Source organism: Melanotaenia boesemani, chromosome 14 (assembly GCF_017639745.1).
Source record: "Melanotaenia boesemani isolate fMelBoe1 chromosome 14, fMelBoe1.pri, whole genome shotgun sequence".
Classification (NCBI taxonomy): domain Eukaryota; kingdom Metazoa; phylum Chordata; class Actinopteri; order Atheriniformes; family Melanotaeniidae; genus Melanotaenia; species Melanotaenia boesemani.
The window spans coordinates 2,138,932-2,163,260 of record NC_055695.1 but is presented as its reverse complement, the minus strand read 5'-3'; the positions used below and the strand labels follow the sequence as shown (position 1 = coordinate 2,163,260).

At 43.2% G+C, this 24,329-nt stretch overlaps 1 protein-coding gene across 9 annotated transcripts in view; it reads left to right on the top strand.

Moving 5' to 3' along the window:
• The window catches only part of mast2 (microtubule associated serine/threonine kinase 2), a 193,746-nt gene that overhangs the window by 104,679 nt on the left and 64,738 nt on the right, over positions 1-24,329 (top strand). For 3 of the 9 annotated variants that reach the window (XM_042006038.1, XM_042006037.1, XM_042006041.1), the window contains 2 exons: positions 256-287; positions 19,051-19,142. In XM_042006038.1, coding sequence (XP_041861972.1) covers positions 256-287; positions 19,051-19,142 — 124 coding nt within the window. Of the gene's footprint in view, positions 1-255; positions 288-5,254; positions 5,819-10,214; positions 10,422-12,406; positions 12,572-19,050; positions 19,143-24,329 lie in introns of those variants that run through there. The other 6 variants (XM_042006040.1, XM_042006036.1, XM_042006043.1 and 3 more) reach the window with 4 other exon arrangements.

Below are 24,329 nucleotides of genomic sequence, written 5' to 3'. Positions count from 1 at the left end.
GCTCCTCCGTCCGCTGGTTGGACACCTTCACACATTCTCTCCTCCTTTCCTGACTGGAATCCGAGTTTGACTTCCAGATGTGGGAAGAGACGGCAGCTGCCTGAGTTCGGACTGGTTTGTGTCACAGTGCCCCCTGCTGGCTAACACATGTACCCACTCAGCTGATGAAAAGATAAATGTTGATGTTTTTCACTTCTCGGCCTGGAAATGTGGAACCCAGCGAGTAAAACCTGTTTTTCTGTGTCTGTGTTTCAGAAGGAGCTGAGCCTTCCCAGAAGAGGCAGTTTGTAAGTACCCATAATCCTCTCTGTCCTCTGTCCGGTCTGAATGTTTGTGGATGTGATAGGATGAAGGTGAAACCTGCTGGTTTGTGTAAAGAGTGAAGCTGAGTGACGGATGGAGGAGAAAACGGCCACCGAGTGTGTGTGTGTGTGTGTGTGTGTGTGTGTGTGAGCCAGCAAACAGCTGAACATCCCACTGTGGACAGATCTATTTATATCTGTGTGTCAGACACTTTACCGTCAGGGTTGTTTGGAAATGAAAGCTCGTCTCTTTCATCCGTCCACCTCAGCACCCCAACCAGTGCAGAGCTTTACTGCTGGAGACACCACGGTGCTTCAGTTGCTTTATTAACCCTTTCATCCACCATGTTCAGAGCTTTGTTATGTTTCCAGAAAGAAGGTTGAGGTTCTGCAGCCGTTTCCATCAGCAGAGAATCCAGAGTTAATATGTGGGATTTCTTCTGTACAGCGGGGGTCTCAGCTGATCCTCGGAGAGACTGTCCAAGCTTCTCCACTCGCCTCATTAACACGTCGAGGCCTGAAAACATTTTTATCCACGTCATTTATGAAGTCCGACAGTTTTCCAGCTGTACACCGAGCTAGTTAACGCTCCGTTACTGAGTTTGGCTAACGAATGATTGACAGGTGCTGTTATTTGGTTTGAGCCAGGATGAGTCCTGGTCAAGTTATTGTCTCATTTCACTGGAAACCAACGACGAAGGCTCGTTTTGTTTTCAGTGTTTAGGCTCAGAAACGGAAAATTAAATCGAGTTTTCTGCTGGTTTTACAGCAGCTCTGAAGTTTCAGACCAACCGGACAAACGTCTTTACTCTGTGGATTCTGGATCATTTAAACTTCTTGGAAGTTTTTATGACGTAGAAACTAAATTTATAAAAGTTAAAATGATTCAAACTGACTTCAAACTACAAATATTTCTATTTCTATAGAAAACCTGTTTTGGACATCAGGGAAGCTGCAGAACAGTTGGTGTGTTTTCATTGTTGGCGTCCAGAAACGTTTTCCTGACTCTGCAGACTTCACGGTGGGGTGTGTGCGCGCTCAACCGAGGTGTGTGTGATCTTTCGGCCAATCAGCTGCTCCGAATCCTCTGAGATGAGATGAGCTTCACAGTGACGGAAACGAGCCTCAAATCAAAGATTCTGCTGATCTGTTCGTCTGCTTCACACAAATCTAATCAAGATGTTCTAATTTAATAATGCAGAACAGAATGTGTCTCAATCAGCAAAAGAAAAACAGAGTTTAGATTCTAGAGGCCAAATTCTTTCAGTCAGAATGATCCTCCAACTACTTCACCTGCATCTCGTTGATGGTGCTGCTCTGTGTAATTTGGATTTTATTCCCAGTAATTATTATTTCCTATAAACTAACCTCCGGCGTTCGAGGCCACATGGAATTAAACAAGAGACATTTCTACCAAAAATTAATAAAATGGATAAAATCAACAAAGAAAACGTACAAATTAATATACAACATAAATAAATAAGGAAGATAATTAAGAATAAGAATGTTTTTTTCATTTTTTATTTCCCCCTTGGCCTGGCCGAAATGGCAGCCACACAAATTCAACCCATTAAAAATTAAGTTTTTCTTATATAAAACATATAAAACACAATAAACCAAAAAGCATCTTTACAATAAAAGCAGTGATTTTCCTCTTCATCATCCCATTAGCCAGCAGCTGAAAGGACAGGGTCTTCAATTACATGTACAGAGTAAAGTAAATACTTGTAATCAGATTACTTGTTGTGGTAATTACCCTCTTAGCAGCTTTATACATCGATGTAGCAAAGATAATAGCTGTTTGTTTTACTGAGATCAGCGTTTAATCAACTTAATCCAAGAGAACCAATCACCTGAACAGGTTTTCTAATAAAACCTAAATGGGTCCCATGATTGAACCCTGTGGAACGCCGTCAGTCATCCGTAAAATGCCAGATCAAACGTTTACCTGCGGTAAATGCCGCCGTCCATCAAACACACCAATGAGGAGTAAAAACAACATGGTCTGGAAAGGTCTAGCAGCCGGTTTGAAGGTTCGAGTCCCACAGGAGGTGAATATTAACAACTTCCAGGTGTTAATATTGTGACTCTTAACGCTACCGTCTAGCAGCTGAATGACTGAAATGTAAAACCAGGTTAACTCGGTTATTATCAAGTAAAACCTGCTGAAACTCTGACTCTGTGTTGACATGAAGTACAGAAGGTGTTTCATTCTGAGCGGCCTCCACTTTCACATACAGACAACCTTCCTGATTTCTGTAGAAACTACACCCGAGACTGAGGTTGAGATGTTCAGGCTCGGCTTTAATCTCGCTTACAAGATAACAGGTTAGCGAGGAGCTCATTTAAACCAGCTAACCGGATCTTTTGGTTATTGCACCGTGTTGCCTTCAGGCACCAGTTTTGGTCCTGGTACATTTACTAAATGTCTTTGAATGATGCAAAATGGCAGGATGACCACAGGGAACTGATGACAATGCTTTAATTTGTCACATGACTCTCAGGAAGCCAAACTAAAACCATTTCTGGTGGATCTTTTTCTAAGCAAAACCTTTGATGTTTTCATCCACAAAAAAGGTCTAAAAACATGATCACCTGCTTTTTTCTGTCTGGAAACAGACACATTCCCACTCTACAGGGAATCAGCCTTCATTTATAATCAGTTAATAAAAGTTTTATGATAGTTTAATTAAGTTATTTGCTGATTTACAGTGAAAACTTGTTAAAATGCAGCTGCTGCCCTGATGGAAAGTTGCACGTGAACCCTGATGGAATCCAGACGAAATGTTAGTATTTTGTGTGTTTGGTATATTTAGTGTTAAAAATCACATCATTCATCTTTATTTTGTTCTAATCTTTATAAATAAATGTAACGTTAGTGTCTGTAAGACACAGTGATTGTCTTATTTACTCAGAATTCCCACACGTTTTCCTCCGTTTTCAGAAGAAATTCACTTGTTCTCCAGAAAGAAGAAAACGGTAGAAAAAGAAGCTTCATGGAGAAGCTCCAGCAACATGTCCGGAAAGATCCAGAAAACAAAGCAACGAGGATCAAGCTCTGGAATCTGAGTCCAGTTTCTAGTTTAGTAAATGCTTCTGATCTGTGTTTATGTATAGTTTGTATAAAGTTAGAAAAATGAAGCTGAGACTCTTCTAGATGTTTATTTTAATGAGTTGCCTCCAGACATAAAAACCTTTATAAACTTCCTTTTAAAAGACTTTAGCTTCTTAAATTGTTCATATTAAAAACATCTTGTAGCACACCGTTCAGGTCCAACGTCCAACAGGAGACAAACCCTTCAAAAAATAGAACAAGAAAGCTCTTTAGATGATGTTTTAGTGGATTGTGAGACATTTTCGCAGCAACTGGCATCGTAACAGAGGCTGAACTGTCCTGCAGTCGGTTTTGAGTTCCCGTCCTGGTGTAATAACAGTCTCATGTCCTGCAGCTGCTCCCACGTCAGCCCAGTAATCACTGCGAATTAGCAGAGCGTGCATGTGCGTGCACGCCTCCGCCATCTGTGTTTCAATCCATTGTTTATGAATTAGCAGCGCGGCATGTGAGCTGCATTTAGCCCATCAGGGTCAGCAGTGTCCTCGGGCTTCTCAGAAACCAGAACGGGCAGCTGATCATGCCGGAAAGTTCCCCTCTTCCTCTCCTGAATACCTGCAGAGGAAGAGGAGGGAGGGGGACGACTCTTCATCTTTGCTTTGGGTTTGAATCCAGCAGAATGTGACGAACGTCTTCCAGAGAATCTGCTCCACCCAGCAGAGGATGTTTAAAAGTTTAAAACCACGAAACAACCTTTAAATCTTTGTATTTCTTTAGACTTTTATATTTGTCTCGTTTTAAATTTAGTTTAAAAATTCATAGAAAACCACAAATTTGTGTTAAATATTTTTTTGTAAAAAAGTAAATTCTTAAAATGTTTTTCTAACTTTAAAAAGTTCTTTAAAGTTTTTAAAGAAAATATTTTTCAAATATGTAAAAAAAGTTCAGTATGTATTATATATATATATATATATATATATATATATATATATATATATATATATGTATAATATGCTGTATTTTATTAATTTCTTTTATTTTAAAAGTTTTTTAAATTCTTTAACAACCGAATTATAAGTCCATATTTATTCTAAATTTAATTTTTTTTTTTAAAGATTTGAAGCTTTTAAAAGTCTTTAAAGACTCAAATATGATATTAAAAACACATATTCTTTATATTATATTTAAATCTTTTTGTTTGTTTTAAAAGAAATCATTTTTCAGACATACTAAATACTCATTTATGTAAATATGTAAATATTTATTTAAAAAAACCTTAAACTAGTATTTTCTTAAGTTTATTTTTTTGTATCTATAAGGACTTGTTTTAATTTTCAATTCAATCCACATTTTCTAACTTGTAAGAATTTTATTATTCAGCCTTAAATTAAAGGGTCGTTTTTATATATTACCTGAAATAAAAATGATTGTGTCAGTCTAGCCAAAACCAGACTTTTTAAAAATGTCTGTAAACATGTTAGTCTGACTAAAATGAGACAATAATGCTCTGGAAACTGGACCAACCCTGCAGGCCAGTCACCCTGCATGTAAACTCACCACAACGTGTCCTGATGCTGCACTAAATCAGTAAAATGTAAATGGGGACGGTGGTCCAGTCAAATGATGCTTGACTCAATGCTGAGTTATTTAAAATGGATAAAAACCAGTGAAATTTTTCAAGTCATGAAGGAATTCAGCTCAATTTTAAAGCTGAAGGAGGAGAAAAAAGATTTCCTCTAAACATTAGTAATAAAGGAGCTGATGTAAATGTGACAAACGGTCAGAGAGGGAACGTCTCAGGTTTCCCTCCCTCCCTCCCTCGCTCGTCATCCCTCCTGTCTGCAGAGGACTCGTCAGTCGTCTCCCAGTCTGATCGCAGCTGAACGGAGGGGATTACCGGGGCAGGCTGTACCCAGGAAGGAGCTCTGTTCCTGGGGACATGAAGACCCGAGCGTCCCTCCGGTGGAGCTGAACTGACCCGGATCTGCTCCTCTAAATGATGACATGAAGGAACTGCTCAGATCTTCACCTTCCTTCTGACCATCCTGCTTGGATTCTTTTTGGAGGACAGAAGAATTCATCCGGTGTTTGTGTTGTTTTCTCACTTTGGATTATTGAGGACAGAATGAGGAAATGTAAACGGGGTTTCAGGTTGAGGACGCTGACTTTGTTTACCGAGCGCAGAGAGAAGTGTGTGTGCTGAAGGAACACTCTAGCCCAGATACCTCACATAACTGAGAGTGTGTGCTGAGATAAGAGCAGGTGCTGACGCCACCAGCACACCGACTCATGGACAAGTGGCGGTGCGATGGTTCGGTGCGTTCAGGCGCTGCTCGGCTATCTGACGAATGGATGAGCTGATGCAGGCGGGTGGATTATTAAAGATTACAGCTGAGCCTTTTGTCCCAGAACACATGATGAAGAGGAGGAAGGAGCGCCCAGGAGCCCCACACCTCCACCTCCAGTAAGAGTTTGTCCGGTGCTTGTGAGGACATGCAGATCAGATTCATGTCTCACCTGTTAGAGATTTTATCTTCTTTCCTCTGAAACTTTGCTTCCATTTTCACATCACAACTTAAACCAGGGGTGTCAAACTTTAGTTCCACACAGTGGTCTCCAGCAGGTCGGACCAGAAAAACAGCAGCATAAAAACTCCTAAACTCCACATTAGTACATTATCAATTTATTTAAGAAAACTTTCCTTGTAGAAAATATTCTGAACAACCTGAAATTTCTTTTGCAGAGCAGCTTCAATAACATTATATTTTATCAAATTTATTTTATTTGAATCTATTTCTGTTCATTTATTTTGTTTTTAGTGCATTGTTGAAGTCGACTAGTCAGGCCAATTAAAATCCATTGGTTAGTTGTGACGTCATCGTGATGTCACCAATAATGCAACAAAAAATACTTTATTCTCATAAGTAAACTGTAAAACGGTGTGTAGGGCTATCTGTAACGTGTGTGCGTTTATTATTTTGTTATGTTTTCAACATTGTGTGGGCTCTAGTGTCCTTTATGATAAGAAATTGGTCAGGACGTGTGGCTCGAACCTGGTCTGGTTGCATTCATATGGCAGGTGCTATACTAGCTGAACTCAACACCGCAGCCACAGGAGCATTCAGCAGCAAGAAAACCATTTTCCTCGTCTTTCCGTCGGGTCTTTTTGCTCCAGAAGCAACATTTCTGCGGGTTTAGTAACTGTGGCTCCACGATTGGTGAAAACTCCTGCAGAAACAGCTGCTAAACTTTTCTGCTTCCTTCCACCTTCAAACTGAAGTCGGGAGGCAGAGGAGAGGTGGTCCCATCTGGGTGAAGCAGCAGCTAGCTTCAGGCTTAGCTCCCTTCACTTCACCCAGCAGCTAGCAGCAGCTAGCTTCAGGCTTACCCCCTTCACTTCACCAAGCAGCTAGCAGCAGCTAGCTTCAGGCTTACCCCCTTCACTTCACCCAGCAGCTAGCATCAGCTAGCTTCAGGCGTAGCTCCCTTCACTTCACCAAGCAGCTAGCAGCAGCTAGCTTCAGGCTTACCCCCCTTCACTTCACCCAGCAGCTAGCATCAGCTAGCTTCAGGAGTAGCTCCCTTCACTTCACCAAGCAGCTAGCAGTAGCTAGCTTCAGGCCTAGCTCCCTTCACTTCACCAAGCAGCAGTAGCTAGCTTCAGGCTTAGCTCCCTTCACTTCACCAAGCAGCTAGCATCAGCTAGCTTCAGGCTTAGCTCCCTTCACTTCATCCAGCAGCTAGCATCAGCTAGCTTCAGGCTTAGCTCTTTTCACTTCATCCAGCAGCTAGCATCAGCTAGCTTCAGGCTTAGCTCCCTTCACTTCATCCAGCAGCTAGCATCAGCTAGCTTCAGGCTTAGTTCCCTTCACTTTATCCAGCAGCTAGCAGCAGCTAGCTTCAGGCTTAGCTCCCTTCACTTCACCCAGCAGCTAGCATCAGCTAGCTTCAGGCTTAGCTCCCTTCACTTCACCCAGCAGCTAGCATCAGCTAGCTTCAGGCGTAGCTCCCTTCACTTCACCCAGCGGCTAGTTTCAGGGCTATCTGGTGTTTATTGCTAAAGCTTATAATAAAACATTCACAGCTAACATTTTCTGCTCTGGATCACACCTGCTGTGTTTCAGACCAGCTGACCTGCGGTCCATCTTTCTCTGTAACACGCTGTTATTTATCACAGCGCTGTAAGCAGCTCTGCGTCTCTGCACAATGAGACGTAACTGTCCTCCAAACAATCGACTATGCCATGTTTCAACTAACTGACTAGTCTTGCACATCTCTAATGTAAATAATGTATATATTATTATATTTATATTTTCACAGACAAACAAGTTTAAAATTTTTATTATTTTCTTCTTGAATTTGTTTGTATTTATTAAATTTTATTTATAAATTTTTAGAAAAACATGCGCCCTGACCCCCCTGTTGGTGAAAACGGGGCTCCACTACCAACGTGGCCTGGTTTAACCAGCACAGCCTACCTGAGTATTGTTGCTGACCATGTCCATCCCTTTATGACCACAGTGGAGCATCTTCTGATGCTACTTCCAGCAGGATAATGCACCATGTCACAAAGCTCAGATCATCTCCACCTGCTTTCTAGAACATGACGATGAGTTCACTGGACTCCAACGGCCTCCACAGCCACCAGATCTCAGTCCAGTAGAGCAGCTTTGGGATGTGGTGGAACGGGAGATTCTCATCATGGATGCAGCCGACAAACCTGCAGCAACTGTGTGATGCTGTCATGTTAATATGGAGAAAACCTCTGAGGAAGGTTTCCACCACCTGCTTCATCTATCACACCAGGATTAAAAAGGTCTGACCCGGTACTAGAAGGTGGACCTGATGAAGAGGAGGACCCGGTACTAGAAGGTGGTCCCGATGAAGAGGAGGACCCGGTACTAGAAGGTGGTCCCGATGAAGAGGAGGACCCGGTACTAGAAGGTGGTCCCGATGAAGAGGAGGACCCGGTACTAGAAGGTGGACCTGATGAAGAGGAGGACCCGGTTCTAGAAGGCGGTCCTGATTTAGATGACAGGGAATTAGATGCCTGATAGGAAACATTCTCATTCTGATGCTGTTGAGATTTGATTTTTATTAACTGTCTTCCTGCTGATCCAACATCTGGTGTGATTTACTTCAGCTGAAAGGTTGTCGGGTTCTTTTACGGTTTGTTGTGAGTGACGAAGAAAACAGAAGAAAAGTGGAATTAATTGCAGGTGCAGAAAAGACGACATTCCCTCAAACATCACTGATCCGTTTAAACGTTTGTTTGTGGCGTCTCAACTGGTTTAACCGCATACCGATGCTTCACACTGTGGAGCGGAAAACCTCCGCCTCCACCATCACACACACATGATCCCAACTTCCTCTGGCTGAGAGGGTCGTTGGTGGAGGTTGGGTTAAGTTAATGAAAACAATCCTGTTATTTAATCTGACATCTGCTTCCAGTGTGGTTGTACCGTCTCAGACAGGAGTTGGTTTCGTTCCCTCTGCGGCTGTTTGCTTCACCCGACCCGACTCTTAGAGTCGATTCCAAATAGAAATAGTTTTGTATGTAAAGTGGAAGTGAGACCAGTGTCGGATATCTGTCCACTGAACCGGTTCAACTGCAGCAGCTTCTGGTTCGTCAGCTACCGACACAAGGAAGGAAAAACTAAAACTAAGATGGCTTAGACTGATAAAGTCACGTTTTTCTTTAATGCAGCAACAACACACAGATACGAGAAGCTTCATCCAATCACAGCTGAGGTCAAAGGTCAGTACAGAGTCATCACTAGATCTTTTTCTTCTACACACTCATACCAGAATATTTACAAAAGAAAATTTAAAAAGTCAAAGTTTTAAAAGGTTTTATTCGTCCTTTAAATTTTTCTTAAACAATTCTTATTTAAAAGAAGTTAATTAATGACATATTTATAAAAAAAACTGTTTTCATTTATATGGAACGATAAATAAATATAGTAAAAAATTCTTACATTTTTTTTATTTAATAAATATTGATGATGTCCAATGTTCGTGCTGCCCAAACAGAAATCATTTATTGAGAAGGTCATGAAATCGTAACTCACACGGCTGTTAGAAACAAACAGAAACACCCAGCAGCTCCTTTCCCAGACGGTTCTGATTCTGTTTCCATGACGACATTGTTGAACACCACAGATGGCCCTACAATATGCTGGGGAAGCACTGTGCACATTAAAGCCCTTCGTCTCCCAGCGGGGGTCCTCACCCAGTCTGTCCCATACAGCCAGATAGGGAGGGGGCCTGGAGACCACCACCATAAGGTGGTCCTGCCCTGAAGGTCTGAGCCACTCTGCAGACACAAAGACAGCGAACACGCTCCACTAAAAATCAGGTTTTTAATCTTTTTATTGTATGTTCCAGTAAATTTTGGAGGACACCCCCCGGCATAGTCTCCAGCAGGATTTTGGAAAATCAAAAATTCATCTCTGTGAAGTTGATCCAAGACTTTCTGTCTGACTGTGATCAGTTAGTTCACCACAAGGGGGGGTGATGAAGAGGAGCTGGAATGATGAAGAGGAGCTGGAACCAATGCTGCACGGCCATACCATACCAGCTATTTATTAGGCACTTTAAAACAACCAGAGCTGAAACAAAGTGCAGTACATGAGACATGTTAAATAAAGTTAAATAAGATGAGCTAAACATTTCTATTAAAATGCATTTTTATTTCTAAAAATATGTTTAATAAAAAGGTCGGATTTGATCTCCTGGTTTTTGAGTGTCGTTCAGGTTTTGAGCATCACCTGACTCAAACAGTCGCATGTCCTCACCACACATCCCTTTTACCCTCCTCTCTTCATCCTTTCTTCCTTTCCTCCCTCCTTTCTCGGCAGAATCTGGTCGCCGGCTCAGCTGCGTTGCCACAGCAACAGCAGCCTCCTCCAACACCTGCTGTCCCCCACTTCCTTTTATCCTTCTGTCAGTCAGCCCCCCGTAGTCACCCTCTGTCCCTCCTCTTCCTCCTCCTCTCCCTCCCTCTGTTCCTCCGATGGCCCTCTTTCAGCCCCTGTTTACCAGCGAGGAAACCCCTTCCTCTGGAGGTAAGACCAGCGCCACATGACCTCGTAACACACCTGTTTGGTTGTGGGTTTGGTTCGGTGTAGTCGTGTCTGTCCGGTTCTGAAGGTTATAGATTTATTAATTATCAAAAACGACATTCCTTGACTTGCTTTTGAAAAATCAACAAAGATCCCACCTGGAGTCCTGGCCAATAGCTTTTATTTCCGTCTGAGAGAGAATCTGAAGGAGTCAGCAGGGATCTGACGGGTAGCATGTCCTCCTGGATACGAAGCCAGTAAAACACACTGCTGCCTCACTCTGACGGCTAGTATGGTGCACTGGGAAAAGGAAAACCTCCACCACAACCAGAACCAGAAAGGAAAACCTCCATCAGGACCAAAACCAGGAAGGAAAACCTCCATCAGGACTAGAACCAGAAAGGAAAACCTCCATCAGGACTAGAACCAGGAAGGAAAACCTCCATCAGGACTAGAACCAGGAAGGAAAACCTCCATCAGGAGCATAACCAGGAAGGAAAACCTCCATCAGGAGCAGAACCAGGAAGGAAAACCTCCATCAGGAGCATAACCAGGAAGGAAAACCTCCATCAGGAGCATAACCAGGAAGGAAACCTCCATCAGGACTAGAACCAGGAAGGAAAACCTCCATCGGGACTAGAACCAGGAAGGAAAACCTCCATCAGGAGCAGAACCAGGAAGGAAAACCTAAATCAGGAGCATAACCAGGAAGGAAAACCTCCATCAGGACTAGAACCAGGAAGGAAAACCTCCATCAGGACCAAAACCAGGAAGGAAAACCTCCATCGGGACTAGAACCAGGAAGGAAAACCTCCATCAGGACTAGAACCAGGAAGGAAAACCTCCATCAGGAGCAGAACCAGGAAGGAAAACCTCCATCAGGACTAGAACCAGGAAGGAAAACCTCCATCAGGACTAGAACCAGGAAGGAAAACCTCCATCAGGAGCAGAACCAGGAAGGAAAACCTCCATCAGGAGCAGAACCAGGAAGGAAAACCTCCATCAGGAGCAGAACCAGGAAGGAAAACCTCCATCAGGGGCAGAACCAGGAAGGAAAACCTCCATCAGAAGCAGAACCAGGAAGGAAAACCTCTATCAGGAGCAGAACCAGGAAAGAAAACCTCCATCAGGAGCAGACCCAGGAAGTTAACATTGCGACCAAATAGGAACTCCTGGGTTTAGTTTTAAAATGATTAGCTTGTGCTTTTGTTTAAAGGAAAATAATTGAATGTTGAGATTTTTAAAAGCTTGAATAATAATGTCAGCATCTCACCTTCACTCACCGTCTAGTCAGAGCTGTAAACGATTAGCGAGTTAGCATCGCAGGTCAAGCATCTCCGTGGGACATCCGACTGAGACTTCATGCTCAGAAATTTGGGATTTCTTGTCAAAATAAAGACGTCAGCAGTGAAATGAGAAGAATGTGAGGAATTGTGCTCAGGAAATCTGTTGCATCTGTCCTCTGTTCACCGTGAGGGGGACATTAACACAAATTGGTGTGGTGTGATTTGTGTTTCACTAATAAGCGACATCCAGTTCTGTAAAGCTCGCCATTGTAAAGCTGGGATTTTCAGTGTACAGGGACCAGAAAGACTGCGAGGTTTCGTAAAATCCAGGGGAGAAAAACTAACATTTCAGAGTATCTTTCCCTCCTGAATGAGCAGCAAGGTTCTGGCTCTCAGAGCCGGTCGGCATGTTCTCCCTGATGTTTCTGTTTTATCTCACAGTCCAGAGTTTGTTTATCCTTGCTGGGCGTCTTCCTGACTGTTAGCCAACACCTGCAGATGCTAAATTACAGCATATGAAAGCATCGTTTATTCCTAACACAAGGAAAACTGCTGTGCTTGAGGTGGAGACGGAGGGTGGAATCGCTCATCTGCTACTCCCTCAGTTCGGAAGTCAGCTTCCAACCAGGCTAGAGGAAGAACAGAGCATCAGGGAGGAGGAGGAGGCTGTGCTGAGCGGAGAGGGTGGATCAGAGGAGGGAGGTAGCGAGTGTCGACACACACATGCTGGATGTCGCCGGGGTGACAGGTGGAAGGCAGCGTCTGTTGGTCGTCGTAGCGATGCTCCAGCGTTAGCATGTCGGACTCCTGGACGGTGCTCTCCAATTTCTCACTTCCTGACCGGAGCCTGCTGAGACGCTCCAAGAGGTAGCTCAGATTCTTTTTATTCCGACTGTTGGTGTGGATGTCCTTCCCCTCTCCCTTCACCCTCATATCTTTTTTATCCCCGCCTTCATCCTCCTCACCCGCCTCTCAGCAGGAGCAGCATCATGAAGGTCAGCTGTGCTGTGATGGATAAGGGGAATCTCTTTGTGACTCGTGTGTTTGATGGGAGTTAATGAGCTGGAAGATTTTATTAGATTTCCTCTTTGTGTCCGGTTCAGGTTGGTGATGCAGTTCCATGATGTTCTTCCTCTTCCTCCTCCTCATCTCTCTGCCAGAGCCAGAAGAGGCTTTTCTGGCAGAAAATGAGCAGTTTTTATCCCAGAAAGGTTGTTTTCTCCCTCCTCCCTTTAATAACGGGGTGACAGACGCCGACTTCTTCTTCTGTGTTTGTCTCAGCAGTGTTTTCTTAGGTCGTTGGGGTTGTGACGCCTGCATAGCAACAGGCTCTGACAGCTTTTGGATTGGTGTTCATGGAGTTGGAAGCTGATATTTAGCTGTAACTTGAACTGGTTCATTGGTTGCAGAATGAAGGAGATCAGATTTACAGGTTTGGTCACTTCAGTGTTTTAAAGAAATGAGTCTACGTGTCTGATTAGTGGTTTTCTTCTGGCTACACAGCTGTTCAGTCCCATGAGTTCACATTGTCCATATGGAAATGAACTTTCACTGTTAAACATTGGCCTGAGCTCTACTGCTGTTTTTCTTCCATCTGATTCCACCAAACATTTAACTGATCACCATCATTCAGGATGTTTTTCTGACCACATTTCTTTTCTGGAAGACGATGGTTCCCACTATCCTTCCAGTTTTAAATAACACGTTGGACAGTTCTAAACCCAGTTCTAGTCGTTTCTGCTTCTCATGAGATGTTTTCTCTGCTCGATGCCGACGATCTGACCCTTCTAAAACAGACTAACATCTTTTCCACGATCATGAGATGTGACCTGGTCGTCTAAGAAATGAGAAGCTGCTCGTTGCATCAGTTGGGGCTAAATGCAGGTGAAATATCATCACCCTGCAGGAATCATCCAACAAGAAGCTCCTACCTGTTTGCTTAGTTAAATCCAGGTAGAGACTTTTCTTTGGCCAAGCAGAGTATTTTATATAGATTTTATACATAAATATGTATTTAAAATATAATAATACTTATATAATAATAATGTATATTTATCAGGACTCTCAAACACAATGTGTTAACAGCGGTAACTAATTTATGTAATTAATTGTGTTAATATTTTTAACCCAGTTAAAACATGCACGGCATAACAACCCCACACATCCGTCATTTCTCCGTGATGACGGCGGGACGTGGAGACGTCCAGATGGAAAAGATGAGCCTGCTGACTCTATGGATGGATTTGAGAATAAAAAGAACATTGATGGAGCAACACATGGGCGTCGCCCCCCTGGAGGATGATGGTGTTTTAACACCCACACCTTCTTCTTCTTCTTTTCCTGCGTTGTGCACCATCATTGCTGGTCTAGCGGCTCTCTGGTCTTCTCCATGTCTGCTCCTCCTCACCGTCTCCTGTTGTTCCGTGAATCATGATGGCTGACGGTGATCAGCTGATCGGCTTTTCTCTCTGTAGCGTTTGTTTGTGGATCAGCTGAGAAGGAGGAAACTAGCGGTTCGTGGTTCATATCAGCACATATTCACCCCAAAGTCTTGTTGGCAGGACCTTCTCTAACACAGCAGCTGCTGGTGGTCGACAGGGTTTATACTTCCGCTATGCAGGGGCGGGTCTAGAAACAGTCTGATGGGGGGCCAGGAGCCCTGACCAGGAAAAGAAATGAGACCTTTGTGTTTTTAGCCGGATCATCAGTTTTATCAGAGTTTCTTCATCAGTATCAGCTGTTTAACTTCATGAGACGATGATGGATGAATTCTGCATGATGATCTAGAACATGGTAGAGATCATGCAGAACAACACATAGAAGTACATTACATGCTGCATTTACTGACCCTTGGACATCTGACGTTCACCCAAGAGAAAACTCAGTTAATACTAAATATTTGTAGCATCGGCTCGTTCTGCTGATACAAGACAGTAAAAACGAGCACATTTTTGGCTTAAATAATAATAATAATAAATAATAGTATCTAAAATAAATGTATAGATTTATAGTTTTTTATTTAAAATTATTATTGTTATTTTTGTTCATTCTGTGTTTTTCATCTTTCTTTATTTTATTATAAATATATATTATACATTTACATAACAGTTTTCCTGTGCATGACAACTTCCAGATCTCAGTGGATTTACAAAATCACCAAATATTTGATCTCAAGTATCAGGAGTTGAAAAATCTAGTATTTTACATTTTGATCAGACTAACGTTTCTCAGATGTACGTCCTGCTTTGAGAAGCATGCAAACACGCACATACACATGCACACATATGTGCACGCTTCTACATAATGGATTCATGTTTCCCAGCGGGGATCCAAAACGCTTGCAGGAAGAAGAAAGAAAACACAACTTCCTTTTCTGTGTGACAGATTTATTCCTTCAACGCCCTCAACCTGTCTGAAGTCTGGTAAAAAAAATAAAGATTTCTCTCCTCCCATCACCTCCCTATTTTCTGTCATTCCCCCCCGATGGCATTTGGCAGGTGCATTTGATGCCTGGATTGACTCAGACCTTAATCCATATTCATGAGCGTGCCTGTGTTCATTAGCCTGTTAGCAGCAGCGAAGCGAGCGACGGAGGCTGGAAACGAGTGCACCGACCCCACAGTCTGCGTGCTCAGTGGGACTCAGCCTGCTGCAGACTGGTTGTCACCTTTCTGTCCTCTCCCGTTGTTTAAAGTTAATTAACTTTTTCTTTTTTTCATTTTCATTTCATCCACGCTCACTCTGTTAGCCAGCGTGAGATTTCAGTCTCAAAACACTTTGTAGTAAGATGTTGAACAACTGGGAGTCTCCCTTCTCCCACCCCCAGACAGGACAAACGTGAAATCAGATGAACCCGTTTTGGTCTCTTCCTCCACCATCACCATCAGGACAAACCACATTTTCAACCCTCTCCCAGATTGTCATGAATATTGCAGAAGTCTGGAATCAGACCACAAACACACCTGGAACGTTTGATCCCCATGTCTGTCACCCGCCCCAGGACTCATTTCTGTGGTGGTGGGGGTGTTGAAATCCCAGACCTCCGCCTGGCGCTTTAAAAGTTCAGATCAAGTGCAAGGAGCTGCTCCATGTGTGTATTAGATGAAGAAATTCCCTGAATGCATCACTGAATCTCCATCTTGGCAGCTCATCCTTCATCCAGTGTGTGTGTGTGTACATGCGTGAATGTGTGTGGGTTTGTATGCGTGCACGGACCCCGTGCAGCCACAAACCGCTGATGCTGCACATCTTGGCAGATGGCAGAAAACACTCATAAAAACAGCAGGTCGTCTCTACATCATATGAACACGTTCACACGCATCATGTTTGTCTTTACCTGGGATGGGCTTTTTAGGGGATATTTTATGTTGACTAGTCAGGTCGTTTAAAGTCAATTAACTGTGCCATCATCATGACATCATCAATAATTAAATTTAAAAAACACTTTCTATTCTACAGAAACTTGTCAAACGTGTTAGATGTTATTTGTATACTGTGTGTTTTCCACACAACAGTGTTTTTTTTATTTTGTTATATATTTAACATTGTGTGGGCTCTAATGTCTTTTATTGTCCAGCAATGTAGACGTAGATGTCAGGAAGACTTCGGAATCGAACCTGGTCTGGCTGTGTTTAAATGGCAGTTGCTAGATTCAAGATCTTTATTGTCTTCATGCAAGCACATCAAAATTTTGAGGAGTCTCTCGGCTTAAGCATGCTTAAATAAGAAAATAGAAATCTAACAGGTACACATAAAGTAAAAAATGAAGATAGAAATCATATGAAAGACATAAGAAAGCCTCTGTATTTACAGAAAATAAAGAATATACCAGGTGAACTAAACGCAGCAACCACATTCAGCAACAACAAAACCAGTTATTTTCATAATTATTTACACCACTTAAAGATTATTTACCCAGAGAGCACTGAAACAGGAAAAATAGCAATAAAACATTAGTTTGAGATGTTTGGACCACCAATGTCGAGTCAGTTGCGTTAGACACACAGGGGAAAACTGCAGGGCCAACAGCTGAAGTGGCACAGACATTACCAACAGCATCCCGGACAAGCCCCCACTTATGTTATGACCTGGCTAGGGACAAAGGAAGTAAAATAAAATACAGATGTCCAAAAGTAAGGAAGAGTAACAGAGGTTATTGTTCCAAGTGGCAGGTGAAATTCGCACAAACAGAACCTAACAGGAGAGCTGGGTGGATGGTGCTGCTCAAATCAAAGAAAGAAACTAAATAGAAGGTTAACAAGATGGAAAATAAATATTGTAATAAATGTTTAACATATACACACCAAACCTGGCTGACTGCACTGAACACAAAAGCAAAACTACAACCAGAAGCAGCACCACTAACTAATAATCTAACAAACAAGAGAAGTACAGCGGAGATGTAGTCATCCTAACTCTAGCCCATGCTCCACACAACAAAAGTTAACAATTTAGAGCAAAACAGCCTTAGAGCCGCAGGTCTAGACCTCAGCAAGACTAAGAGGTCGGACACAATCCAACACTTTTCAGGTCAGTCATGATGAAAGTGGGCGAGCTAGCAAACAAACACAGCTACCAGTGAACAAGGCAATGCTGCGCCCTTTAGCCCTGGCAGAGGCAGCAGCAACGATTGGTCCAAGCAGGTAAGGAAGGTGTGGCCATGCAGAGCCAATCCCAGCCAGGTGGGGGCATTTTTCCTTGCATAGAGCAAGTTATCTCCTTCTGTTCTGAGTAAACGCTGAGCCCCTGGAGTTAGGGCTGGGCGATATATCGAGTATACTCGATGTACCCTGAGAACTTTTACATGGGATATAAAAAATGTTTCTATTGTGAACATCGAGTATAAACTACAGCAGCAGCGTTTTAAGCGTCTGCGTGGGTTTTTCTTCGTAGCCTCTGTCTGCTGGTCGGAGTGAAGCTCACCCCCCCTCTCCTGCACATGCGTGTTGTTGTTTCAGGGAAAACCGGAAAATGCATGGAGACAAGGCGTATGCAGTAGCTATCTCGCTAGTTTAAGATTGTTAAGAGATAGAAGCTAAATGTTTATTTTAATCAGTAGTTTGCCTCAGAAATGACAACAATGATGAGGAGACTGATGGTTCAGCTCTATGTGTTTCCTGAAGGACATGAAGAACAGGAAAATCCTCCACCTGCTTCTCCTCCTCCAGCTGCTCTTATTATTAAATAAGATCTGATGTCAAACCAGATATTTTTGTCTGTTTTACAGTTGTTTGATGTAGTGATTTCTAACATGCACCCTGTGTCTGCAGGTGGGAGTGTAGCTCACCTGTGTGAGTGAGACATGACGTGACAATCACATGTCAACCTGAGACGAATAAAACCAGGCTTAGTTTTTATAAAAGAAGAACAAACCTGTTGTAGAGGAAAGGGAACCTTACATTACTGCTGCTGTGGTCTGGTGCAGAATTAAAATAACCTAAATAATAATAAAAAAGATAATATTTTAATATAAAATAATTAAACGAAAAAAAAATCAGATATTAATTAAGTAATTATAGAAAATAAAATAAACTTGATGTTGTAGGGTCGGTGGGAGTTGGGCCGTCCCTCTAATAAAAAGGTCGGGAAACACTGGTTTTTATTAAATATATGAGTGCAGGTCCCCAGTTCACAATAAACGATGAAGATCCGTTTCATTGAGCTTACTTACATCCTGCTGGTGTCTTTTTATGCTGATGATGTTGAATTCAATATTTACAGTGTTTTAGAGGAGATTTTTAAACACTGGGATGTAAATTGTGTACAAGGATAAAGCTCTATAGCAGCCCTAGTTGGAGTTAAATGTAAACACCAGTCATGGTGACTAATGATCGAACCCGTCCTTCTGCTCCGGTCCATTTGGACCTGAATATCTGGAGGTATTCTAGGTCAACAACCAGGCAGAAAAATCTGTTGATCAAGCAGCAAACAAACACCCGTCATCTCGGAGGTTAGGAAGTCGAACCGTTTCAGTGCTGAATTTATCAGCTTTTTCTCTCCTCCACGTTTCTGGAACTTTCCCTTAGAAGTTTTTGATTTGTCCTCTCAGAGCTCCTGTAGTTAAAATGATGATGGTTTCACAGACTTTAGACTGGATTAAGTCTTCATTTAATTTACTGCTTGTCTCCATGGAGAGATCTGTAACAGACAGGAAATGTCCCATCTGGCTTTCCGTAGTCACCGTTTAGTATGTGTGTGGTTGAAATGTGACGTTTCCTTCAGCTGCTTGGAGTAGACAGATGTGGAAATGTGTGTGTGTCTGATGGAAATGTGTGTGTGTGTGTCTGACGGACGCTGCTGTGAGGCGTGAGGACCGACTCACCGACCTGAATCTGTTTTGTCCTCAGCTGTCGAGCGAGCAACAGGAAGAGCCTGATCGTGACGTCCAGCACCTCCCCCACCCTGCCGCGACCGCACTCACCTCTGCATGGACACACAGGTAGCACCTCCACACAACATGCACACGCATGTGCACTTCCTGTGATGGTTGAATGCAGTGATGGTTTCAATCAGCTAAGAAACTGATCCTGTGAATTCCTTCATCAGCTGAATTTCTTCAGATTGAGTGATCCATGATAACAGCATTATTTATCACATTTCATCATAAAAACATCACCATCACTACTATGTTGCTAAGAGACCTCTATTTAGACCTGGACATGATGATGAAGCCACTTCCTGTCAGACTTTCCACCAATCAGAGAGCTTAGATTGACGGTAACGTCCAATCAGGAGCAGCCAAAGATCAACCAGTGAGCAGAAAGTTGTATGTGTGTGTGAAAAGAAGAAAAATAATGCTCCTCTATGGCTGGAATAAAGCCAAGAAGACGTTTCTGATGCACGGTGGCGCCACAAAGCAGCTGAGCTGGAGATGGTTTAGTGAGGATAGCAGGTAAACAGTAGCAGGAATAACTGGAAATGAGGAAAAAGTGGAAACATGGAAATAGTTTCTGTTGTTTTTGTTTCAGTAACAATTTTTTTTTCTCCTGAAAGCCAAGACTTGAGAGAACGATGAGATTAGAAAAGGCTTGGTCACTGTTGATCTGTGTGTTATTTCTACAAAGTTCTGTTAGTAATAAATTCTGCTTTCTTCTTCTGGTAACAACAGATCTGACAGCTGAGGCTGTCCTGGAAACATCATGGCTGGATGTTGGCTGGAATTAAAAGGGTTCAGCTTCTACATGCAGTTTTAAGGGTTTGGAGTTTTAAGGGTTAATGAGATACCTGAGGCGTGTTGGGGACTATAAAGTAAAGTTGGAGAGTAAAAACCGGGTTTCTGGTCTGAGGTTTGAAGCAAAGACTGGACTGTGTGGTCTTTCAGCTTTAATTACAGATATGATGCCAATCATGGTGCCCCGAGACGTAGAGTCAACGATTCCTCCAGATTTCAGGAAAACATGGACTATTCTAAAGTGGCTTCTATGAGCCCTGACCTAAATCCTACTGAGCATCTTTGGAAGGAGCTGAAACATGGCGTCTGGAAAAGGCTCCCTTCAAACCTGAGACAACTGGAGCAGTTTGCTTATGAGGAGTGGATCAAAATACCTGCTGATAGGTGCAGAAGTCTCATTAACAGTTACAGGAATCGATGGATTGCAGTGGTTGCCTCAAAAGGTTGTTCAACTAAATATTAAGTTAAGGGAACCATCATATTTGTCCAGGCCTGTTTCATGAGTTTATTTTTTTAAATAATTCTGTTGAGGCATGGTTGAAAAGCAACGTCTGACTTTCAATAGTTAAATTTCATAGAATTTTTATTTATTATTACTTTTGTCAGATTCAAGTTATTTCGGTGACCATTGTGAGTTTTTCTTTCATTAATCGAAGGGAACCAACACTTTTGTCCATGTGTGTAGACAGGAAACATTCTGCTCATGATGCCAGTATTTCGTTAGATTTTCTGTAACACACAAGTTTGATTCTTAATGAAATTACTCAAACAAAAAGATCTTCCTCCACCGTCTTTATTCACTCATTCACATGTTCAGCTGCAGCTGGGGGCAAAGTTTCCCCGTCAGAACGTTAACAATTATTGGTCCGTGCCCTGGTCATCATGCACATTCAGATGCTCGGCTCAGAGTCTGCTGGAAACATCATGAAAACATGGATCCATCCTGCCTTGGATCAACGCTTCAGGCTGCTGCTGGTGTAATGGTGGGGGGAGATTTTCTTGGTCCACGTTGGGCCCCTTAGTACCAACGTGGCCTGGTTTAACCAGCACAGCCTACCTGAGTATTGTTGCTGACCATGTCCATCCCTTTATGACCACAGTGGAGCATCTTCTGATGCTACTTCCAGCAGGATAATGCACCATGTCACAAAGCTCAGATCATCTCCACCTGCTTTCTAGAACATGACGATGAGTTCACTGGACTCCAACGGCCTCCACAGCCACCAGATCTCAGTCCAGTAGAGCAGCTTTGGGATGTGGTGGAACGGGAGATTCTCATCATGGATGCAGCCGACAAACCTGCAGCAACTGTGTGATGCTGTCATGTTAATATGGAGAAAACCTCTGAGGAAGGTTTCCACCACCTGCTTCATCTATCACACCAGGATTAAAAAGGTCTGACCCGGTACTAGAAGGTGGACCTGATGAAGAGGACAACCCGGTACTAGAAGGTGGACCTGATGAAGAGGACGACCCGGTACTAGAAGGTGGACCTGATGAAGAGGACAACCCGGTACTAGAAGGTGGACCTGATGAAGAGGACGACGTGGTACTAGAAGGCGGACTGAAGAGGACGACCTGATACTAGAAGGCGGTCCTGATGAAGAGGACGACCCGGTACTAGAAGGTGGACCTGATGAAGAGGACAACCCGGTACTAGAAGGTGGACCTGATGAAGAGGACGACGTGGTACTAGAAGGCGGACTGAAGAGGACGACCTGATACTAGAAGGCGGTCCTGATGAAGAGGACGACCCGGTACTAGAAGGCGGTCCTGATGAAGAGGAGGACCCGGTACTAGAAGATGGACCTGATGAAGAGGACAACCCGGTACTAGAAGGCGGTCCTGATGAAGAGGACGACCCAGTACTAGAAGGCGGTCCCGATCCACCAAGTCTTCTATCAGTATGTTAACCAGTGTTAACTCCATCCCCTCCGTCCTTCTGTCTTTCCTCTCTGCTCTTTTCGGCTGAACTCTGCTGTGAAAAGGAACCTGTCACATCTTCATGTCTGCAGCTAATAAGAGACAAAGGAAGCCGACGAGGATCTGGAGGCCGTTTAAATCTGAAAGTTATTTTGGGTTTGCTGACTGAGGCGATGAAAACATGTTCTGAAGCTTAAAAAGGAATGAGTCATCTCACATCGTCTCATGTTGGGCTGATTTCTGCATGAATCCACAGCCTTCGCTGCTATTTATAACGCTCAGTGAGTCTTCTTGTTTTCAACATTTTCTCTGCAGGGAATGAAACCAAACTGTCCTCAGTGGACGATTCAGGAACGTCTGTGGTCGCTCGTTTGGGTTCATGTTGTGGTTTGATATCCCCTCTTTCTTTCCTCTTTCTCATCCTTTGAGCTGCTGTGTTGCCATGGTAACGCCGCCATCCGTCTCGCGGTCCTGTCTCCATGTCTGAGACGCTGCTGTGGGAATGAAAGCTGCTAATTAGAAATCACTAATTAATGTTGCTTCACTTCGTTTTGTGGCTTCAGAAAGTCCTTCGCAGGAAGCTGTGGAGGTTTAACCTCATCTCCATGGAAACCGAACGGCATCGCTGTCCAGCTGCTTCATATTCACCACTGGAAGTTAAACCTTTTCATGGCTTTTTTCCCTCTTGTTCCCCTCGACCCTCATCATGAATCTCTTCGTGGTTTCCATCATGCAGCCGTTCCGTTAATGAAATGGAGATTCCTCAAAGTCTAATATCCCGCAGGGCTGATGAGGGTCCTTCTTTTTAAAAATGACTTTTATTAAATGTTAAACGGCTGCAGAAATCACCCATTTCCCATCTTCATCATTTTCCATACCTTATCGCCTCATTCGTCTTCTCTGAACTTTAAACGTCTACAGCCGTGGTCGGCGTCACCAGCATCTGGTCTGAGCTCTGACGTATCAGGACATAAAGCAAATCTTCTGCTCATTCTTTCCATCGTTGCTTCAGCTCATTGATGTTTGCCGCTTTAGTTTCTGCAGCTCTCTGAATGTCCCAGCACAACATCATGTTGATGTTGGGACTTTGGACCAGGTCAGAACCTGGTTCTGATGTAGACCTGCTGTGTTTGGGATCTTCGTCCTGCTGCATGAGACAGTTTCAGCTCTAGTGTCGGACAGATGGACTCACATCTGACTCCAGAAGACTTTGTTATCTAGAGGATTCCATGGTTCATCAGTGACTGCGAGGTGTCCAGACCACCATCCCTCCACCACCGTGCTTACAGCTGCTATGAGGTGTTTAAGGACCAAACATCCACTCGGGGTCTGGTCTGTCCAGAGGACCTGGTTCCAGAAGTCTGGTGGTTTGTTCAGATGCAGCTTTGCCAGCCTAAGCTATGCTGCCATGTTCTTTTTTCTCCTGCAACCTTCCCAACAAGTCGTACTGGTTCAGTCTCTTTCTAACTGGACTTTCATGAACTTATCGTTTAACGTCCTAACTGAGGTCTGGAGAGTCTGAGATGGAGATCTACTTTGGTCTGAACTTGCTGGGACGTCTGTAAAATGATGGACTCCAGATAGTCTGGAAATGAGCTGATAACCTTCCCAGACTGGTGGACAGCCCCAGCTTCTTCTCTAAGTTCATGACTGATGTCTTTCCTCCTTGACATTATCCACCTGGCTTCTACAGACCCTCTGAATTCCTGTGGAAGCAGTAAGGATGGACGTAGTTTCTGGTCAGTAGATAAACACTCTGTGATCTGTAATGTTGATCATCAGAGGATGGAGTTACTGGATTTTCACACTTGATGAGGGCTGGAGGTTTTTTAAAATCTGACGGTGAATTGTGTTCCTAGAGTCCTCTACACACGTTAAACCTGAGAGATTTGTTTTTAATAATCACAAATGTACAAAAATTCAACTTGGTCTCCTTCTGGCTGACAGAAGCTGTCTCCTGGCGGTCGGCTGACTATTGGCGGCGCTGCGTCAGCTCGTCTTTGTTCCAGTAATGAAGGACATGAAGAAAGACGGCCGAGCTTCAGGCTTCACACTCGCCCCCCTCCCGATATTTCGCTGCATGCTGTTATCCCAGCCTCACCTTCCCTGGAGGCAGCCAGGCAGCTATTACATTTACATGTTAGGAATATTTCTTGGTTTTTGGTAAAGTAGGTCACTGTCACTCCAGTTTACAGCAAAAACTGTTCATAATGTGACAGCGACGCTGCTTTGGGTTTATTACCCAGGCTGACGACATGAAGCACTCGCTCTCGTCTCTTCTGTGGGATAAAAAGCCACATTCAGACGGAAATTTGAAAGGATTGTGATTTTTATAGGAACTGAGATTTATATTGGTGGTGTTTGACTGCGGATCAGTTTCAGGATAAAAGATGCTACGTTTCCACTGAAAACCTGACTGTTTTAGACCGATTACATTAGCTTTGACCTTTTTAATGTGAATATTTCTCAAGTTAAATAAATAAAATACATTTTTACGTTTCAGACTTCGAACAAAAGACGGTTTCTGGTTTA